This window comes from Acyrthosiphon pisum, chromosome A2, assembly GCF_005508785.2.
Source record: "Acyrthosiphon pisum isolate AL4f chromosome A2, pea_aphid_22Mar2018_4r6ur, whole genome shotgun sequence".
In the NCBI taxonomy this organism is placed as follows: domain Eukaryota; kingdom Metazoa; phylum Arthropoda; class Insecta; order Hemiptera; family Aphididae; genus Acyrthosiphon; species Acyrthosiphon pisum.
Genome location: NC_042495.1, coordinates 62141183 through 62160242, shown reverse-complemented (window position 1 = coordinate 62160242; position 19060 = coordinate 62141183). Strand labels below are relative to the sequence as shown.

The 19060-nt window shown below is 28.1% G+C and overlaps 2 protein-coding genes across 2 annotated transcripts in view; one reads left to right on the top strand and one right to left on the bottom strand.

Annotated features, from left to right (window-relative positions):
• LOC100159361 (rho guanine nucleotide exchange factor 17) overlaps window positions 1-19060 on the bottom strand; it is a 78798-nt gene that overhangs the window by 56977 nt on the left and 2761 nt on the right. Inside the window, 1 exon segment of the mRNA XM_029490268.1 lies at window positions 4343-5262. Coding sequence (XP_029346128.1) covers window positions 4343-4470 — 128 coding nt within the window. The 5' untranslated portion in view covers window positions 4471-5262.
• LOC100572151 (ciliogenesis-associated TTC17-interacting protein-like) lies at window positions 12882-17850 on the top strand. Its single transcript, XM_003243307.4, has 6 exons — window positions 12882-13052; window positions 13226-13466; window positions 13540-13681; window positions 15791-15913; window positions 16005-16304; window positions 16365-17850. Exons 1-6 carry the CDS (start codon window positions 12938-12940, stop codon window positions 16542-16544), a joined length of 1101 nt encoding a protein of 366 aa, XP_003243355.1. The 5' UTR covers window positions 12882-12937; the 3' UTR covers window positions 16545-17850.

Sequence of the window (19060 nt, the reverse complement as noted above, 5' to 3'; positions counted from 1 at the left end):
AATATAATATTCATATAAGTTGATAACGACAACGGTCCCTCGAAAATCTAAATATTGTCTGAAGTCCAAACGCTTCAAAATAATAGAATTTTTTAATGATAATACGTTAGGAAACTAGATTACACATTCTATCCGTGGCCTGGTGTGGTGCGGTTCAGAACACGTTTGTGACTGAAGCCAACTTCAGTCACAAACGTGTTCTGAAGTCAAGCATCAACCGTTGTCACTAGTTCCCGGATGGGTGACCACTCGGATTTTGGTGACAAATCCTCGCCACATGTAAACGTGTTTTAACCAACCGTACCCTCCCCCACATTTAAATACCTACAAAATAACCTTCAGGCTAAAAAAAAAATTATAATTATAATATAGCATACAACTATCATAAATGTTATACATATAAATAGAATAATTATTTGTTATGCTGCAGTTTTAAGTCAGTCCGGCACACAATGTCAATAAATAAATATTAATATAAAGATAATATTATGTCAAGTAAATCTAAATTCAAAAATATTGTCAGTTGTACCATGTATTCGAGAAAATTGAGAAAAGCTGCAAATTTTAATAGATTACAACCAGTACAATCTCCTGATTTAAAGTCATTTAGAATTATCCGTTTATTTCAACTAAATTAAAATGTTGGTATAGGGAATACAATTAATATTCAATTGAATATTTATATTTTAATTGTAATACATTTTATCAATATTTACGTGTCAAATTGGTCTGCAGACTTGGAAAGCCTTTTTAAGTTTTTAGTAAACCTTTTCAGACGAGTTTATAAATTAAATAACTATTGCTTTTATTGTGAATTCGTCTCAGTAAACAATTCTAAACAGTAATCAACAAAGAAGATTTCCTTTTGAATTTCTAGTTATAAAAACGTAAAAATAAATCCGTACATATAACTTAGGCCTGTTTTTGGTCCCGCGCATTATTTTTGAACACGGGATAGTGACGTTTTGTAATTAAAAAGTAAATAGTAATAACGAATATTCACATTTGAGAATCTATTCTGATTGAAGCATATTTTATTGAAGTTTTTCAACGTTTCTATACGGTTGTCGGTAGTATATCTTTGAGCTAAGGGACACAATTAAGAAATTCCGAACTTTTACCTCGTCAAAATACCACTAAACTAAAGTTGATCTAAAACTAAAAAAAATAGCTTCACAAACATTTTAGATCTTGACCATTAGGTAATAAAATAATTACCAATACAAATATTACGATATAAATAAAATTAAAAACATCAATAGATGCTTTTCTAAACATTTTAATATTGTCAAAAAATAAAGTGCAAAAAAACTACAATAAATTACAATGAAAACAAAATAAGAATAATATGTTGACCCAACACACAAGTCATTGAAATATTGGATAGAAAAATGGCCGCTACTAACAAAAGAACTTTTCAAACTACAATAGATAAAATAAAAACAATATTCAAGCTTAAAACGAGTGAGTAATGAATATCTACTAATATTAAATTACTCAAATTAAAAAAAAAAATGGTGAATTGCAACTACTCGTAATGGCATGCTACTAGACGGAACAGCTATAATATTAATTGAAAGTAGCATATTATTGTATTATTATCAAATAATTATTTAGCAAAATACTTATCAATATGTGATTTAGTTATTAGGTAATTAAAATCTAATCCGTCCAGTATAAACAATACCTAGTTAAAAAGACAGTTATTTTATTATTGACTCGTTTACATAATTAATTTAATAGTTTTAGTTCTGTATAACGAAGATAATAAATAAATAGGTATTTAATGGTTTTATACAAAATATTTTATTTTTAATTCATTTTTCAGGGTTAATTTTATTGGGTACTAAAAATGTTTTTAAAAAATATGACATTAAACAATATAAGCCATATAATCGGTTAGAAATTGAATATATTTGGTACTTTATACATTATATAGACTATAGAGCCATTTCTAATTTTATCAATATTCTTACTCTTACCTACCAACTATTGTTGAAAGTAAATGTCATTAAATGTCATTAATCGCTATTAAATGCTATATTAATAAATATTTATATCAAAAATATTTTTTTGGTTAAAAATTAAATAGTTATTTAATTATTACATTATCATAATAAACTAAAAAAACTAACTATAAGATAATATTCGTAAAATGTAATTCAAAAATAACTACTGACGATGTATTATATATTTATATAAATCATTAAGTTGGTACAACAGTCAATATTTAAGTAGCAAATAAACTTAATTAAAATCTAACAACAATAATAATTATATGGTAAGAGTATAATATCTGTTGGTATAATGTTACATTGAACGTTGATATTAAAATTGTCTAATATAAAAATATGTGTGCAAAAAAATGAATCCTTTAATTATAATTTTCATGAACATATTTTGTCAAAATAATATAAGGTATAAAATATAAATCTACGGGGGTTTAATAATAATTACTACGTGTATTTCACATTATACAAGGCTTAGTCAAAATAAGAAAAATAGAATATTCAGGGCTTCAGTCGTGGTTTAATATTAAACTGATGTTGAGAATTTAATCTTGACGTACTAATACCAAATTATCGTCATTGATAAATAAATGAGTTTGAATAATTTTATTAAGTACCATTTTTTGATGAGTTATGCAAGTTTGACAAGCAGCTGCACATTATATAAAAAGTTAAGAATTTTAAGATAGGGTTAATTTTTCAAGAACAAAATAATATATACTATAGGTATAATCTAGTACATGAATAGAAAATGCAAACATTGATAATGGGTAGATCGATTAAATTATAAGTATTTAACAGTGCGAAAAATAGTTGAATTCTGCACTAAGAAACTGTTATATATTATATTATTGCACTCTTGCACAGAAAATTTAAAATAACAATATAATAATTTAACGATCCTACTAAACATTTTTGAAAACTAAATCGTGTTTAGTTCTTAATCTAAATGATACAAAAACATATAAGATGTAAAAGAAATTATTTTGTACTCTGTTTGTGATAAAAAACAAAATTGTACATTTTTAAATAATAAATACCGACCTACACTTAATATAATCAATACAATTTGTATACAAAGAGTCTCAACATTATTTTCCTCATAAATATTATGCTTATTGATTGCCCACTAACAAGTAGCAAAACTAGGTACCTAATCTACCTGGCACCTGTCATAAATACTATAAACTATATAGTATATTATGCTCATCTTCGTCGCCACTTGGGTATATTATGTAAAAACGTGTACAACTATTTAAACATTTTAATAATTACTAGAAATTATATTCAACATTAAAAAATGTATATAATTTGGCTAATTTTCATGAAAATTTTAATTTTAGGTACACCTTTAAGTAAATACCATAATATAATAATTTTGACTCTCTGTTATACAGCTATAATTTTCCAAAATAATCTTTAAAAACCGTTAACTACATAAATAAGTTACTGACGGAAAATAACACGGTGTAATATAGTATAGTTATAATAACTACATTAATATATTGGTAATAACTCATAAGAATATTTCTAATAGCTGGTGGTAAATACCTACTAATAAAACATAAATTTTTGTTGTTTTAATAAAAATGTATTTTTGAAATTGACAGTGTAGGTCAAGATCTTATAATATGTAGATATATATTGTTCAATATACATGATTTAATCAAATATGTGAATAACGTAATAATTATAAACTATAATCAAATTTATATGAATATCGATGTTCACAAATTTTTGTTTAAGTATGCTGCTATATGTTCATTTATATAGGTACCTACAGTATTCAACCATTGATAATCGAGTCATTTGACTCAGAATTATTATAACAGGATTAATAATTTGAAGTTGGACGAATTAATGTGAACGCATGTAAGTACCTATGTAACTGTATACGCTGACACTAAAAAACAAACGTGAGTGTACGCAGCCACGTAGGTTTGTAATGCGCGTGGAACGTCATGTTTTTCAGAAGAAAACAAACGACAAACTCGTTATCAATAATGCAAAATGGATCGAAATAGTAATAATAAAAAAAAACATGTCTCTATACGTTATCGATCACCGCGTGTCACATACTTTTTGAATCAGACGAACGAATCACAATGACGGTCTAAAAAGTGTATCCGAATATAACAATATTATATTGTCCACAAATTAAGATTAGGTACCTACTCTCGATTCGTGATAAGAATATTATTTAGTCATGGTCGTAGGTATCTATATTAGCTGGCACCATTACGAAGTATTTTCTCGTTACGTGAGACTACTATAATATTATTTTTATTTGTTATCATGTTGTACAACTATTATAGCCAACGACGGACACTCACCTGATCCATGTGGTAGGTCGGGCAACGACGGTGGCGGCGTGAGGTGCGCCGTAAGCGGCGGCCGTTCCGCCACCCCCGCCACCGTAATCGGCGTTGTTGAGCAACGAAGTCTTGCTGTTGTGCGTCATGACGGTTTCGGCTGAGCGGGGTCCTTCACCGAGGGTATGTCACTCCGGCAGTTATCGCGTACCGATTCGGCGATGATGATGATGATGATGATGATGATATATTAATAATTGTGTATAATGTGTGAAAACGACAAGAAAAAAACCAAGTAGGTAGATACTACGACATAATAATTGTTGACGAGGTGCTCGTGTTTATATTATAGGGTGTTTTTGTAACGCGGTACAGGAGTTAGGTGCTCGGCACATTATATTTTAATTTAACGTTATATTGTGGTATGAAATGTAAAATAATATTGTCGTGGTCGCGAATACGGTGTCGTTCAAACCGCGGTTTCGGATCGTCGGCGGACGGACACTGATGTGGCGGGAAGGAGGGCCCGGAGGGATGAAAATCGTACTGCTTCGGGAACGGTGGCTCACACTTGAAACTTGTGAATTTTTTATGCGATTTACATTTTATATTACATAATATACGATACACGTTTGACGCAGGTTTTACCCTCGTGCACGCGTTCAGCGTCCGCCGTACCACCGACGACTCGGTGTCTCCGGCGACGCGATTTAATTTACACTCCGTATACACAACGGCTGCGGCTGATATGCCACTCGCTCGCTCGCGTCCCACCACAACCGTCGCCGCCGCGACTTCGCTGTCCGTTGGTGATTTTATATTTAGAACGCGGTTTTCAAAACGCATCGGACCCCGCGGCCACCGCCGCTGGACCGACCGACGCCGCCTCCGCCACCGGCTGCATCGAGAAGCGGTGCATTCCTCGCGAAGGGCAAATTCCTCTGGAACAAAAAAATTTAAAAATTAAAACAAGAAATTGGAAGTAAATACAATTTAGAGCGTTCTTAAATTCCGAGGTTATGTGAAAAAGTTGGTAGAGGAAAAAGAGGAGGAGGAGTTACGATTCTCATATGCTAGCATTATCCCTATATTATCAAAACTTAATATATATTATGTATTTACCAAATTGTGTGGCAAAAATGACGGAGATTTCTTCAGAACCGACCGTAATCCCCACCATTTTTGTCACACAATTTGGAAAACGCGTAAATACTGCACATAATTTATATTAAGTTTTGATAGCCGCAAGAATAATATGTACAATAGATGGCCACAAATTTGAAAGACCCTGCAGGTAAATATATTTAATATATCAATCTATAATTAAGTTATATTATGTAAATGCGCAATGTAAAATTAAAAATTATGGAACTCAAGTATCTTTTCAATAAAAAAAATGTAGTTTTGTAATAAATATTAAAGTCTATGTTCAAGACAAGAATAAATAGTCAAAAGAAACTACCGTCTAAAAGTGAATGTCATAAACTGGATTATATTCAAAAACATTAGCAACATTAGTTTCATCTCAGATAACCTCTATTTTAATTTTGTTAAAATAATAAAGCATTAAAACTAATGTTTTGATAAGTAACATGAAGCATAGTAGTGCTTTTTATACTTTAATAGATTTTATATACAAAGACGCATAGTTATTGTGATTCATATAATTGGTATGCCAAATGTACTATTTTAATTATAAAGCTTAATTTATATTTTTTAAATTTATAATACAAGAATGATACAATAACTATATAAGAAATAACATTTCGGATATTTACATTAGCCAATTAAAATATGAATTAATCTAAATTATTACTGCTTCCCATACCTATCGTAATTCATAGTTATAGATATTCATAGTTATAGATTATTGTAACAATAATATAACAAAATAATTACATCAATAATAATTATTATTATTAAGACTAATTTCTATCAATAAAAGAAAATACTATTGGTTCTTTTATCCTTATATTGCTCAATACAAATATACAATATAATAAACCTAACAACCCCAATAGTAACCCTTTAGTCCTTACTAAATAGCTCCTTAAGGGATCCACTAACAATCGCAAGACATTAACGAATTCAATTTGCAGATATCTAACAAACAATGCAGGGACGCCTAATAAAACGATACTCAACTAAACTTCTAAAAATGTCAATATGCACAATATAAGAAAACAGCCTGGACATTTTTTGTCAAAAGGAATAAGGATAACTGTTGAATATTGACTTACATCATATTATTTCCATGAAATTTAATTACATTTAAATTTTAATACATGGTAAAATATGTTGTATTATTATATTAATCTGCAAAGCTCCGTCCAAACAATAAACTATAAAAGGTTATTAAAACTATAATATACTTCTTTATGAACAATGTATAAGACACAATATAGTAAACTATGTGGGTGTATCAGTACCGTAGCCAGTGATTTATTTTTTGAAGTTAGTGGGCCACTCATTTTATCATTATTTACTAATTTTTAAAATTATACGACATACGTTATAATAAAACATACACATTTATTTTTGAGTATAAAATAATAATCAAAATTATTGGTTTATTAGTGACAGTCAAACGTCTAAAATTATAATTAAGTTGAATTAGTCATGATGATGATAATAATAATAATCAAGTTGAACTTTAAAATCTAAACGCATTATTTTTTAGCGGCAAATTAATCAATAATTTTGTCAATATTTATTTCAATGTCCTCATGAATTATATTAAGTATTTGGCATAGTGCCAAACCATTTGGTAAATTTTCACTAGTTAAATAGCTCAAAAATGTTTTGATACGCTTCAGACTAGAGAACTCACTTTCTACTGATAGTGTTGTCACAGGTAAAATTGAGTATAATAGGTATATGTATTTAATAATGTTCTAACATTAGGAAAGATATCTCTCGAATAACATAATATCCAGTGGCCGGTGGGTTGGTCGGTGCTATTTTTTCCGTCTTCCATTTAATTTTACCCAACTCAAATTCTCCTTTAAATATGGATGTACATTATACAATTTTATTTAAAGTCTTTATAAAAAAATCATAAGACAGTTTAACACCATCAAAATAAATGTACTTCTGCATACTTACAATGGTAACAACTAACAATAAGGAAGAGAGAAAAATTAAATATCTGAATTCTATTTAAGCACTTCATTATAATAGAAGAAAGCAAATTCATCCTAAATATGAATAAAAAAAGTTGAAACCCTAGCTAACTGTAGTAATAGTAAATATAATAATCATTATTAATAATATTATAATTAGCTCTGTATTTTTTCTTCTTTTAAAGACAAAAGCTGAAGTGAAAATGTATCTATAATCATAATCGAATGATAATTGATTATAGTTGTACCTACCTGATAATATATTATTATTATTTATTAATTATTATAATGTTAATATTGGTTATAAATTATAATAATCTAATAACCAATAATTTGTCTATAATATACATCCTAACAATTAAAATAAAAAATAATGCTAAAAAAATGCATATTTAAAACAAAATACAGCAAAATACTTATTTTCAATCTAATTATTATCTTTAATTTTTAAAAGCTACTTTAATAAGTATTGTAATATCATAGTAATTATTCATTATAGACGAGTAATAACTAGATTAATTGTTTCGTTGTGCCCAATGCCGTAACTACCATTAAGCAATAACACACCACCTGACATGTCTCAAATGTACCTATTTACTGAGACCTCTAATTTTATCATATACATGTTTTACGTATCATATACAATATTTACGTAAAACGTAAAAGAATATTTTCGATTAATACAAATTGGGTATTTTAACAAATGTAGGTAGGTACTTATAATATAATTGTCAATTATTTCTATAACATTATTAAATAGTATGGCTATGCGAGAAGCTATGACTACAAGTCCGATAAAAACCACGACACCCGACACGTCATGGGCACAAAATATTCAAACAATTATTGTTGACACAATTATTCAGTATTATATACAGTGTACCTATAGTATATTTTGGTTAAAAGGCCCACCACTGTTTCAGAAGTGTGGCTCACGGAGTTCCGATAGTTTTAAATTAATTGCAATCAACGGTAATAGAGTCAATCATTACAAAATATATGATTAAGTTGTCTAATATTAATTTAAAAAGTTGACCTAAAAAATGTACACTTCTATACTTGAATATTTATAACTTAAATAAGTTTTCAGAGGTGCTTCAAAATTGTTTCTCCATTGGGCCATTTTATTGTTTCCGTTATCCTATACTTATAAATTTCAAAAATTGTATTATTATAACTAGGGCTCGGATTTATATGTATTTATATAACCAAAGTATGTATTTATACAATAAAAATATGTACATAAATATGTGTTAAAGAATTCAAAATATGTATTATCGAAAAAAAAATAATAATTAATAGTATAATAAAATGTAATAAAAAAATATATATTTATCTAATTATATTGATTACAAACATTAATTAACATTAATTTTTAAATTTTCGAATTCAAAAGATCGTCGATATAATATATAGTCATGATAACCTTTCAATTATTCTAAATCTGAAGAAAAGACATTAAAACAGTGTAATTGTATAAATATGTGAGAAAAAATTGAATAATTGTGAAATATGTAAAAACATGTATTTATGACAAAATATGTAAAATCAAATATAGCTCGTTTTATCAAAAATATTGTGAAACAAATTTATCACTTGCCGAAATTAGTTTATCATGTCGCAGAGAAAATATGTATTTACATATAAATCTGAGCCCTAATTATAACTAACGTTCGGCTAACAGTATCTATAGTATCTACTGAGTATTCGTTCGTCGGTCATTTGAGAGATAAATTTCGATAAATTTCGAGATAAATAAAAAAAAAGTTACATATCCAACAAAATTACCAAAATATTTGTCACTGACATTATAACGCAAATAACCTATCCTAAATTCATACTTATGTATAATATGTGCAGATTTTTTTAAGCGTGCTCAGTGCTTAATTATGCATTTATTGATATTTGGTATAAATTGATATATATTTCTATTTTCTAGACCTTTCTAAAGAATTTGAAGAAGTAGCAATCGTGCGACTATTTTATCAAGTTTTTATTTGGATTTTACTAACGACAAATATATATCTACACCAAATTATGTGCAAATATAATATAGTCAATAGGTACATCATAATAATACCTAACAGTCGAAGAGGCGTCCTAAATCCTAATACGAAGAACTTGTGACTAAAATATTTAGCTAAGTGATGTTTGATGGGTTTGATGTTACGCACTAGTGCACCTCCCTCGACAAATTCTCGGGAAACGTGTAATGTGGATTGGAAATAGAGAGGCTCACAAATACGAGTAAGTTGTGAAAATTTAAAAACGTGATTCCTGACCGAAAACTGTGTGGTAGGTAATATTACTTATTAGTGTATATAATTACTTAATGCAAACGATTCTGCATTAAACGGTTGTCGGTTTCGGTTAATTATTTTGCGTTAATTTGATAGTTGATATGGACACTGTGTTATACTATACTAGATTTAGACCAAATATAAAAATTGAAATTTTAAATTCCTTGCTAAATTCAAAAAAATCTTCGAATACATTTTTTAAATTATTGACTGAAATTATTGTAGACAATACACCATGTCACACGTACCTAAGTTTTTTAGTGAGTTTTGAGCAGAAAAGCTGTAGGAAAAAGCGAGAGGCCGTGGAGAAGATGACATATACATCCGGAACATCAGAATATCCGAATACAATGAAAACTGACGAAAATTACAAACAGATTTTTTTTTAATTATCAATGTCTTTGTATACGAATGATAGCAAGTAAAGTAACATTTAAAATTAAACTGTTTGAATAATTTTTTACGACTTGTGTCAAGAACAATGCGAGGTTATTGTATCAAGACGATTGTCACAATTTTTTGTCCATAAAATAATGTTTGGCTGATTCGTAACTCCGGCTCCCCTTCAATATTCACTAGATTCAACACATTTTGTGACTTTTTAGTTTTTAACTATTGTCAAAAGTGAAAACTGCGATAAAGGCATATAATTTTGAGTCCATTGAAAAAAGTGAAAATTAAAGCAACAGATCAGCTTGACATCTGATGATCAGAAGCACTGTAGATTAAAAAAAAAAGACACAGCAATGTTTTTAGAGAAGGCCTGGGTGCATAGAAGATAGAAATAGATCTCAATTGAATTGTAAAATTATTAAAATTCTTCTTCCTTTTATTTGAGTCCATTTTAAAATTAACAAAATTAATTATGCTTATTACAGAAATCTTGTTCTTAAATAACCAAATTTCTTATAAAGATACGAATGTAGGTATAGAATTCCATAAACTCGTTAGTCATTTCGCAGAAATGACTTCGCACTGCATGACACTTTACGCACTTTCCAACAGTGACGTGAAATCGAGTTGATCGAGAACATTTTTTTTTACCAATGCTTCTCGAATAAAAAGAATTTTTAACATAACTTTTTAAAACGAAAACTGCATACAATATTATAATATTTTTCCATTCGTCACTCTTAAAAGAAATATTGAGAATCAAACGTGGAAAAAATGGACGGCGACGGGGTAACCACCACGGTTTTAATCAACGAAAAATATCGCAATTACCTGATCGCGAGTAACGTTAACACTATTGATAATGGTAAAATTTGTTGATCGCGGTATACATTTACTCACACACTGGTAACTGTGGTAATTTCCGTACCTAGTCAGTCAATTAAACCGGGTTCACAGCCTACTACGTCGTCTGTCCGCTGTCGTGTCGTATCCAGAAGTTGAGATTGACCTAATCTGTGGAAATTTCCCGCTAGGTTGTGGTTAGAACAGTGTAAACCTGGCTTGAAAATCTGTCTGAAAAAACTAAGACTCTACATATAATGGGTATGCTATGCCACCATGTTGCGACTCATTTATCAATGATAAAATAAAGGGAGAAAAATTCATATTCCCATAATATTATTAGTCGCAAAATGGCGGCGTAGCATGCCTAGTATCTATAGTGCCCTAAAAAAACGTATGTTCGTGGCGAAAGCCTCCCCTCAACTTACTTGTTCCATAATCAATATAATAATAAGATATATTCGGAGCTTAAAAATATATCAATTGAAAATTTAATGAAGTACTATTATCTGAAATGTTTTTTCTTAATGGTGCATTTATGTATAAAACTAAGTGGGATAAAACAATTTGCAAAGGTAAATACAATAATATATTTTTAATTATATATTATGTACATTATGCTTTAGAATCAAAATGTTATTTATGCATAACAATTTTATTTTTATTATTTATAACATGTATACAATATATATATTAGTGTGGCTGTAACATTTCGCATAGTTTCTCATCTACGTTTTGACGTTTAAATCACTTTCATAGTTTGTTTTTTTTCTTGAAATTCAATACTGTTGGCTACAATGCGATATGCCAACTAGTATTTAGTATTTAAAATCACATTAGTAGAAAGCAGAGCCTTGTAGTACAGTTTCCTTGTGGGTTTCGTATTACATGACATTTTTGAGTAGGTACTATGTATTAAGTACCTATAATACGAATAACAACGATGCCTGAGGTATAAAAAAAATATATATTTATATACAATAAATTATTATTCATTAATCACAATATTTTGTGCACTTTATTATTTAAGTACGGCTTAGTGTCTAATATTACAAATAATAACTAAATAGATAATTACAAATAAATATTTAATGTAACACAGCTAATAATCAATGAAGTTGGAGCCTGTAAAGTGTAAAACACAATGATAATAAATATTAAATCGGTTAGGTGAAATTGTATACGGTCTGTAGTGAAACGCGTAGGAGGGTCAATGAAAGACCTACCAGTGTTGTACAAATGATAAATACGCTAAATTCTATTAATTAAAGAGAACACCGCGGTTAATAATATTTAGTATATATTTAGCACATGACTATTAGGTATAGTGTTATGAAATAATATGATCATATACAGACAACTTGTTTGTTGAATGTTTTGTTTTTTGAAAAAGTGCCAAAATAACGAACGGATACATTTAACAGCAAATTGCACTTAACAAACAATAAAGATATTAAATAATATTCATTAATCGTCTCACAAGATACTATTTTTGAACTCGAAAAAACAAATACAAGTGTTTTGTTTTTTGACTTTTGTGTATGGAAACACGCAACATCATAAACTCCGATCAATAATTTAAGTTAGGTTTTTTCTAAATTGTATCTGAATTATAACCATATTTACCATACTTAACATCGAACTTATGAATCCAACTTATAATATTAATAAAACCAAAGTAAATTAATCAACAAAATAAAGTACCTGTTGATGATTTAGGTAAGTAAAATACTTAAATATTCATTAATTACCTCGATTTATTTTGAATGTATTTCAGTATCAAATGAGAATTGATGTTGAATGTAAAAAATAAACTAAAATAAGACATAGAAACCATTTTAAAAATCAACAAAATAAATAATAAATAATAGATACTTTATTTTTATTATTGTTGTTGTTTAATCAATTTGAAGAATTATAGGTATACTTGAAAAAAATATTAAAACGTCCTTCTAAGTATGAATATTTATGTGGTTCGTGCAAATGATTTAGCAACCTACATGAAAATAAATACCGAAAACCAAATTTTGAATTTAAAAAAAACAAGTACAGAAGATGACTATATGTTAATTGGTACCTACGGCCTACTTTTATATTATAACTATGACATTTAATTTTTAATATTAAATAAAATTTACTATTTTCAAATAATAGTTATGACCTAAATTTACTAAAACCAAAATACAATTAATGATAAATTAGTAGCAAATAAAACTGACCAATTAGAGATTGTTATTTTGTTTCAGATAATGAGAATGTAACAAAATTATGCTTTGATGAAAGATTAAGTGTAGTAAATGAAAAAAAAGAAGTATTAGGTGAATTTGTTGGTCAAATACAGAAAAGTAATTCAAATACTAATTCTGAATCTTTAATAATACATTTAAACTCGACTAGTATTTCCAAGCATGGAAAAGAAATTGGTATGAGTGTAATAACATTCACCACAGCAAATTTACTATCTTATGAAGAAAAATGGTCACAAACGTATTACATGACTACATTGAAACTAAATAAATTATAATTCTAAATAATTAGTGAAAATATTTAATAACTAAAGGTACTCTAAGGAGTCGGCAATGGAATGTAAAACAGTTTTAGTTTCAAATAAAAACAATGATGGAAAGGTACAAATCTGCACGGATATAAACAATGGTGAATTAATTGATCAAACCAAAAATATAAATTTAAAATACATAAAAGTAAGGTTGCAATTTATTAATAACTAACTTTAACTTTATGATTGTAGTTATTACTATACTTATTATTTATCAATTACCTAACATTTAACTTAATATATAAGTAATATGTGTTTGCCTTATCTGAGTTTATGTAACATGAAAATTAAATTTCCTTACCTAGTTTAAAGATCGAAACGTTGTTTATATTATTGTATGCATTACATCAGACTGAAACTCACCTTCCTATATCTATATTATCTATATATATTTATCGTTGGAAGAGAATGTTAATTCAAATAAACTCTTAACATTTGTGTTGTACACCTTAGATACAGATTCACTATAATAATATGAAATATACTTCCCCCTTCAGTGGCGTAATTTGGTCATTTTTGTGGGGGGGGGGATGACATTTTTTAACATTTTGCCCCCCCACCAAAAAAAAAAAATTATTTATTATAAGCACCTTTCAGTGCAAAATATTTATAAATATTAAAATTAAATAACAAAACTCCACACGGATGATTAATTTAATATCAGTACCCGTCAGTACCTATATCACAATATCAAATCGATGGCATAGTGTACACATGTTGTAAGTGACATTTTTGTAATTGTTCAGGAGAACGATAACTGTGATTTTATTTCACGCAGATTACATGCACTACAACAAATGCGCCGACCTCTAGCAGACTTAATATTTACTATACACTTACAACATTTGTACACAATATGTAGAAAGTTGCTAACAAGATAACAATGCAAAAAACTCATTTTTCAGAATTTTGCACTTACAACATGTGTACACTAATACACTGTGCCATCGAATTTATGAATTATAAAACTATAAAAGTCGAATGCCGATTGCTGATTGTAACTGTAACTTATAACCGATGTTCGATTACCGAATAACGACAAAACTAGGAAAGTCACTACGAAAATTCCGATTAAGTGTACAAATCATTATTAAGTTATTTTTTGTTCAATACTTCAATGGAACGATAGTCTTTAATCTAGATAAAATAATCTGATAATCATCGAGCGTCGTCGATCCACGAAAAAATAATACTCTTATCACTCTTATCATTTTTCGGACAATTGCCAGCTAGCCGAGGCATTTGATATCAATAATAAAAAAAATATATTATTAGATAAAGAAGTACATAGGTAAATGTATTTAACCAGTCTTAAAAAAAGGTCATGGGGGGGGGGGGGGTACGACACCATTTTGGGTACCCCACTTTCCCCCTTAGGTATAACAATATTATAAATATTTTTTTTTTTTAATTTTAACATAAAATTTCTAAAATTGTTTTTGTATAGGTATGTCACGGACATTTTGAACTAATTAACAGTATATTTGTTCGAGTGTTCGAGTAACTACTAATTTATTCTGGCATCTGAGAGGGATAATTATTCGAAGCGTCGTGAGGCTAAAGTCCCTTATTACATCCACCACGATCCACCATTAGTCACAATCCAAAGTTTGAATACTTTTGCAGTGTAAATTCTATAGGTATTCAAAACTCATTGATACATAATATTACCTATATTGATATTATTATTTATATAGATATATTATTTTAAAAAAGCACATATTTATCAATGCATTTGTATTTTCTTTTTTTGAAACATAAGAAAGATCAAATATTAATAGATCTTAACTAATGTTTTGTATTGAAATTATTACTAAAATAAATAATAAATAATACAAATCTATAACTTAACCTACCTTGTATAAACAGTTAAAATTAAAATATATATTATAATAATATATCTGTACTATGGTGTACCTACTAGTCACTGGGTAACTACTACAAATCAATCTTATTTTGTTTTTCACCTGGGAATAGTGTTATAATTTTATACATATTAAAACAGGATTCGTGTAATTTATATTAGATACTGTTGCAATAACTACTACAGGGCAAAAAATAACTTATATAATAATTAGGTAGGTAATAAGTATAGTATTAGTATACATATTACATTTTAACATAACAATCGTTTCGATTTTTCAGAATCTTAAAATATTTAATAACTAAATTTATTTTTTTATTGTTTTATGTTTGGAATAAATATTAGATTTTTTCAAATATTTTTGTGATGCAATAAAAAGTATAATTGCAGGGTTTGCTAACCGAGGGCATGAACTACGCTTTCCTCCGAAATCTAGCAATAATAGGATTTGAGGGTACCATTAAGAATAAAACAGCCATCACCATCAACGGAAAATTGTGTAAAACAATATACGTACGTAGACAGTAGACACGCCGGTAGACCCTTATAAAATCGTAATAAATATAAATTATATTCACTAATATCCATCCCCATTTTTTTATAGGTTTGTTCATTAAAGGACAATTACAAAATTAATAAAATGTCAGTATCAGTCATAATTATAAAGAGGGCTATACAATTAGGAAAATCTTTTAAAATTCCAATTAGAGAAACGATTACTGTCTTAACCCGTTTGGGTTATATATTAAATCATTCATGGGGTAAAACAATTAATCAGAAATTGATCATCAACAAGTCAATGCGAATCACCAAAGATGGTTTTGTTTATAACGACAATGTGACACATATAAAGAATAATTTGGATCAAGATATTCGATTCAAATTAATGTATCTAAATAAATATGTAAGAATAAGCCAATTCTTAGAAATATGATTTAATTTAATTTGTTGATTACATTTTCAGCCTGAAATGAAAATAAAGTACAACACATACATAAAAAACAACAGAGATGTGTATGACATGATCATTGACTATGTAAAAGCTGTATTAATAGCCAAGCCAGATAATGTGTTACAGTTTTCAATCGATTACTTTGAAAAGTTAATTAATTGTGTGCATTTATATGAAATTATGACTGTTTAAACAATCGAAATCGAGTGACAATAATGGCCATTATTACTCGCATATAATAATATTATAGGCACATATTACTATTAATTGTACCTACATACATAATTATATATCAATACTTAAGTCCATAAATTATTTCTTATTCGGATTGAATGCATAATAATAAACCAGCTAGTCCTAAAACTCTTCTGATTGGGACTTGTCAAACACTAGCCGGTCGTAGAACTAAGTAAAAAGACTCCAAAAGTTTTACATTGTATTAATTAATTGAAAAATTGATGCTGATAGAAATTATTCCGAATTGTAATTTTGGCATATTTGCAATAGAAAATCCTCAATAAAAATCGATTTGAAAATGGCTTAAAATTGTTGTGTATGTACCTACATATTATATTGACAAATACCAATTTAATGTTAACCAAAAAAATATAAGTACGTAATATTTAACAGCAATTTTACGTTTTCAATTTACTAAATAACCTGGTCTCAATAAATAACCTTTAGTACCAGCCAAGTCCAATTTCTAAGCTAAGAGTATAAAGAGGCTTTAAAGCCACTGACCTAAAAACATTATGGTCAAACGTAAACTGCGCCCAATACCATTTAAGGTATAAATGCCTATGTATAGCAAATTGCACCCAGCAGAGACTAATAAGTATTCATTATCGATTAATTACTAGTTGATTCCACGCATTTCGTTGCCCGTAGAAAATGACAACTCATAAAAAAATTGTGATTGTTCAACCCCTCTTGGATGTAACTCACTGCAGTAAGTGCCACTCAGCAACCTTGGTAAGCTTGGCTAACTTGTACTGATCTGCTCGATTAACCAATGCAAACCAATATACTTATATACGAAAAAAAATAATACTAATTTCTACTATTACTATTATAATCTACAGCCATTGGCAACCAATAATAAACAAATAAAAAGTTTCAATTTCCACCGTGAATCTCAAATTCATTGTTTGAGCACCTCGAGTTTAACTTTTCGTGACAAAAAATGAAGCATATTTTCTTCCTCGAGGCCTAATCTATGTCTGTACTAAATTTCATCGCAATCGGATTAAATGGTTTAGTAATACACGAGTAATGCATATAAAGGACAGACAAACATTAATTTTTATATGCATATAAATATTAGATAAGTTATATATTAATTTTATGATAGCCATTTGATCATTACCTAGAGAACACCATGAAGACTAGCTATCCTCCACAAATGATTTTTCTGTTTGTTTTAAATTAATTAATTAATAAAAAGGTGGGCAAGTGGATGTCACTATGCTGTACAGTAGGTTACAAGTGGGTCACTGTATAATGGATGCTATTACATTTTAATTCAATGATATAATATCATTATATGAGAAAAACGATTCTGAGTGGAGATTGAATCTAGGTATAAGATATATTATATACTTATATCTATGGTATTATAAAAGTTTAAAATTTTATGAATTTTTATCTACAAAATAATTATTCAATTTTAAATTTGATAAATTTTGTCAAAATTCGATCTTTAAATACTTATAAAAAAAAATTATGTCTATGTATTTTTAATATTTTTCAACTGCTATTGTAAAAATATATCAGAAGCCTTGCATTAAATTTTCACGCTTTTTTACCCAACAAACAACATTTTATTGATATTTATAGAAAAAAAAACTAAAAAAATTTAAAACGGACAATATCCGTAAACACCTCAAAAAGAGTCAAATTATTTTCAAAATTTTATAGTGTATAGAAAATACTAATATAAACATTCAGTGAAATTTTAAAGTATCTACAGTCATTCGTTTTTTAATTACAACAAAATAAGAAAATCGTTACATGAGAAATCGAGTGAATATCAAATGTTGTAAAAATATGAATTTCAAACGCTCATAAAAATGTAATTTAACCTGCTTCTAGACGTTTTTTTTTTTCTTGAAAAAGGTAGACAAACTTATGAGGAATCTTGTATTACATTTTCTAATCTTAGATTTAAAAAGAAAATTTTTCATGAATTTCTGACTCAAAATAATTTGCAAATTTTCGTCATTTATACGTATTTTGTCAATATTTGAACTTTAGATGCTTATAAAAAAAAATTGTGACTATGGATTTTTAATTTTTTTCATCTGCTATTGAAACAATATACTAGAAGCCTTCTATTAAATTTTCAAGCTTTTTTAACAAACAAATAAAATTTTATTAATATTTAAAGAAAAAATTAAAAAAAATGTTAACTGAAAATGTCCGTAAAGAGCTCAAAATAAGTCAAAATATTTGGAAAATGTTATGGTGTAGGTATAGATAATGCTATTATAAACATTCAGTCAAAATTGCATGTACCTATGGTCATTTGTTTAAGAATTGCACCGAAAACCAAAATCAATTTTCTCGAAAAGAGATTTTGCGTAAAAATTCCGGTTTTTCCTCAATTTTTCTTTTGTTTTTCACAGCGCTTTTGAAAACTACTGAGAAATTTTTACTTTTGACCCCCCAAAGTGCCAACTAGATTCAGTTTCCTATCAGAAAAGATACTG

Excerpts from the sequence above, each read along its gene's own strand:
- LOC100572151 (XM_003243307.4), top strand. The coding sequence starts at position 12,938 with ATGAATATTTATGTGGTTCGTGCAAATGATTTAGCAACCTACATGAAA. Across the intron at positions 13,053-13,225 it reads AGATGACTATATGTTAATTG|ATAATGAGAATGTAACAAAA; the intron begins GTACCTACGGCC and ends ATTTTGTTTCAG. Across the intron at positions 13,682-15,790 it reads TAAATTTAAAATACATAAAA|GGTTTGCTAACCGAGGGCAT; the intron begins GTAAGGTTGCAA and ends GTATAATTGCAG.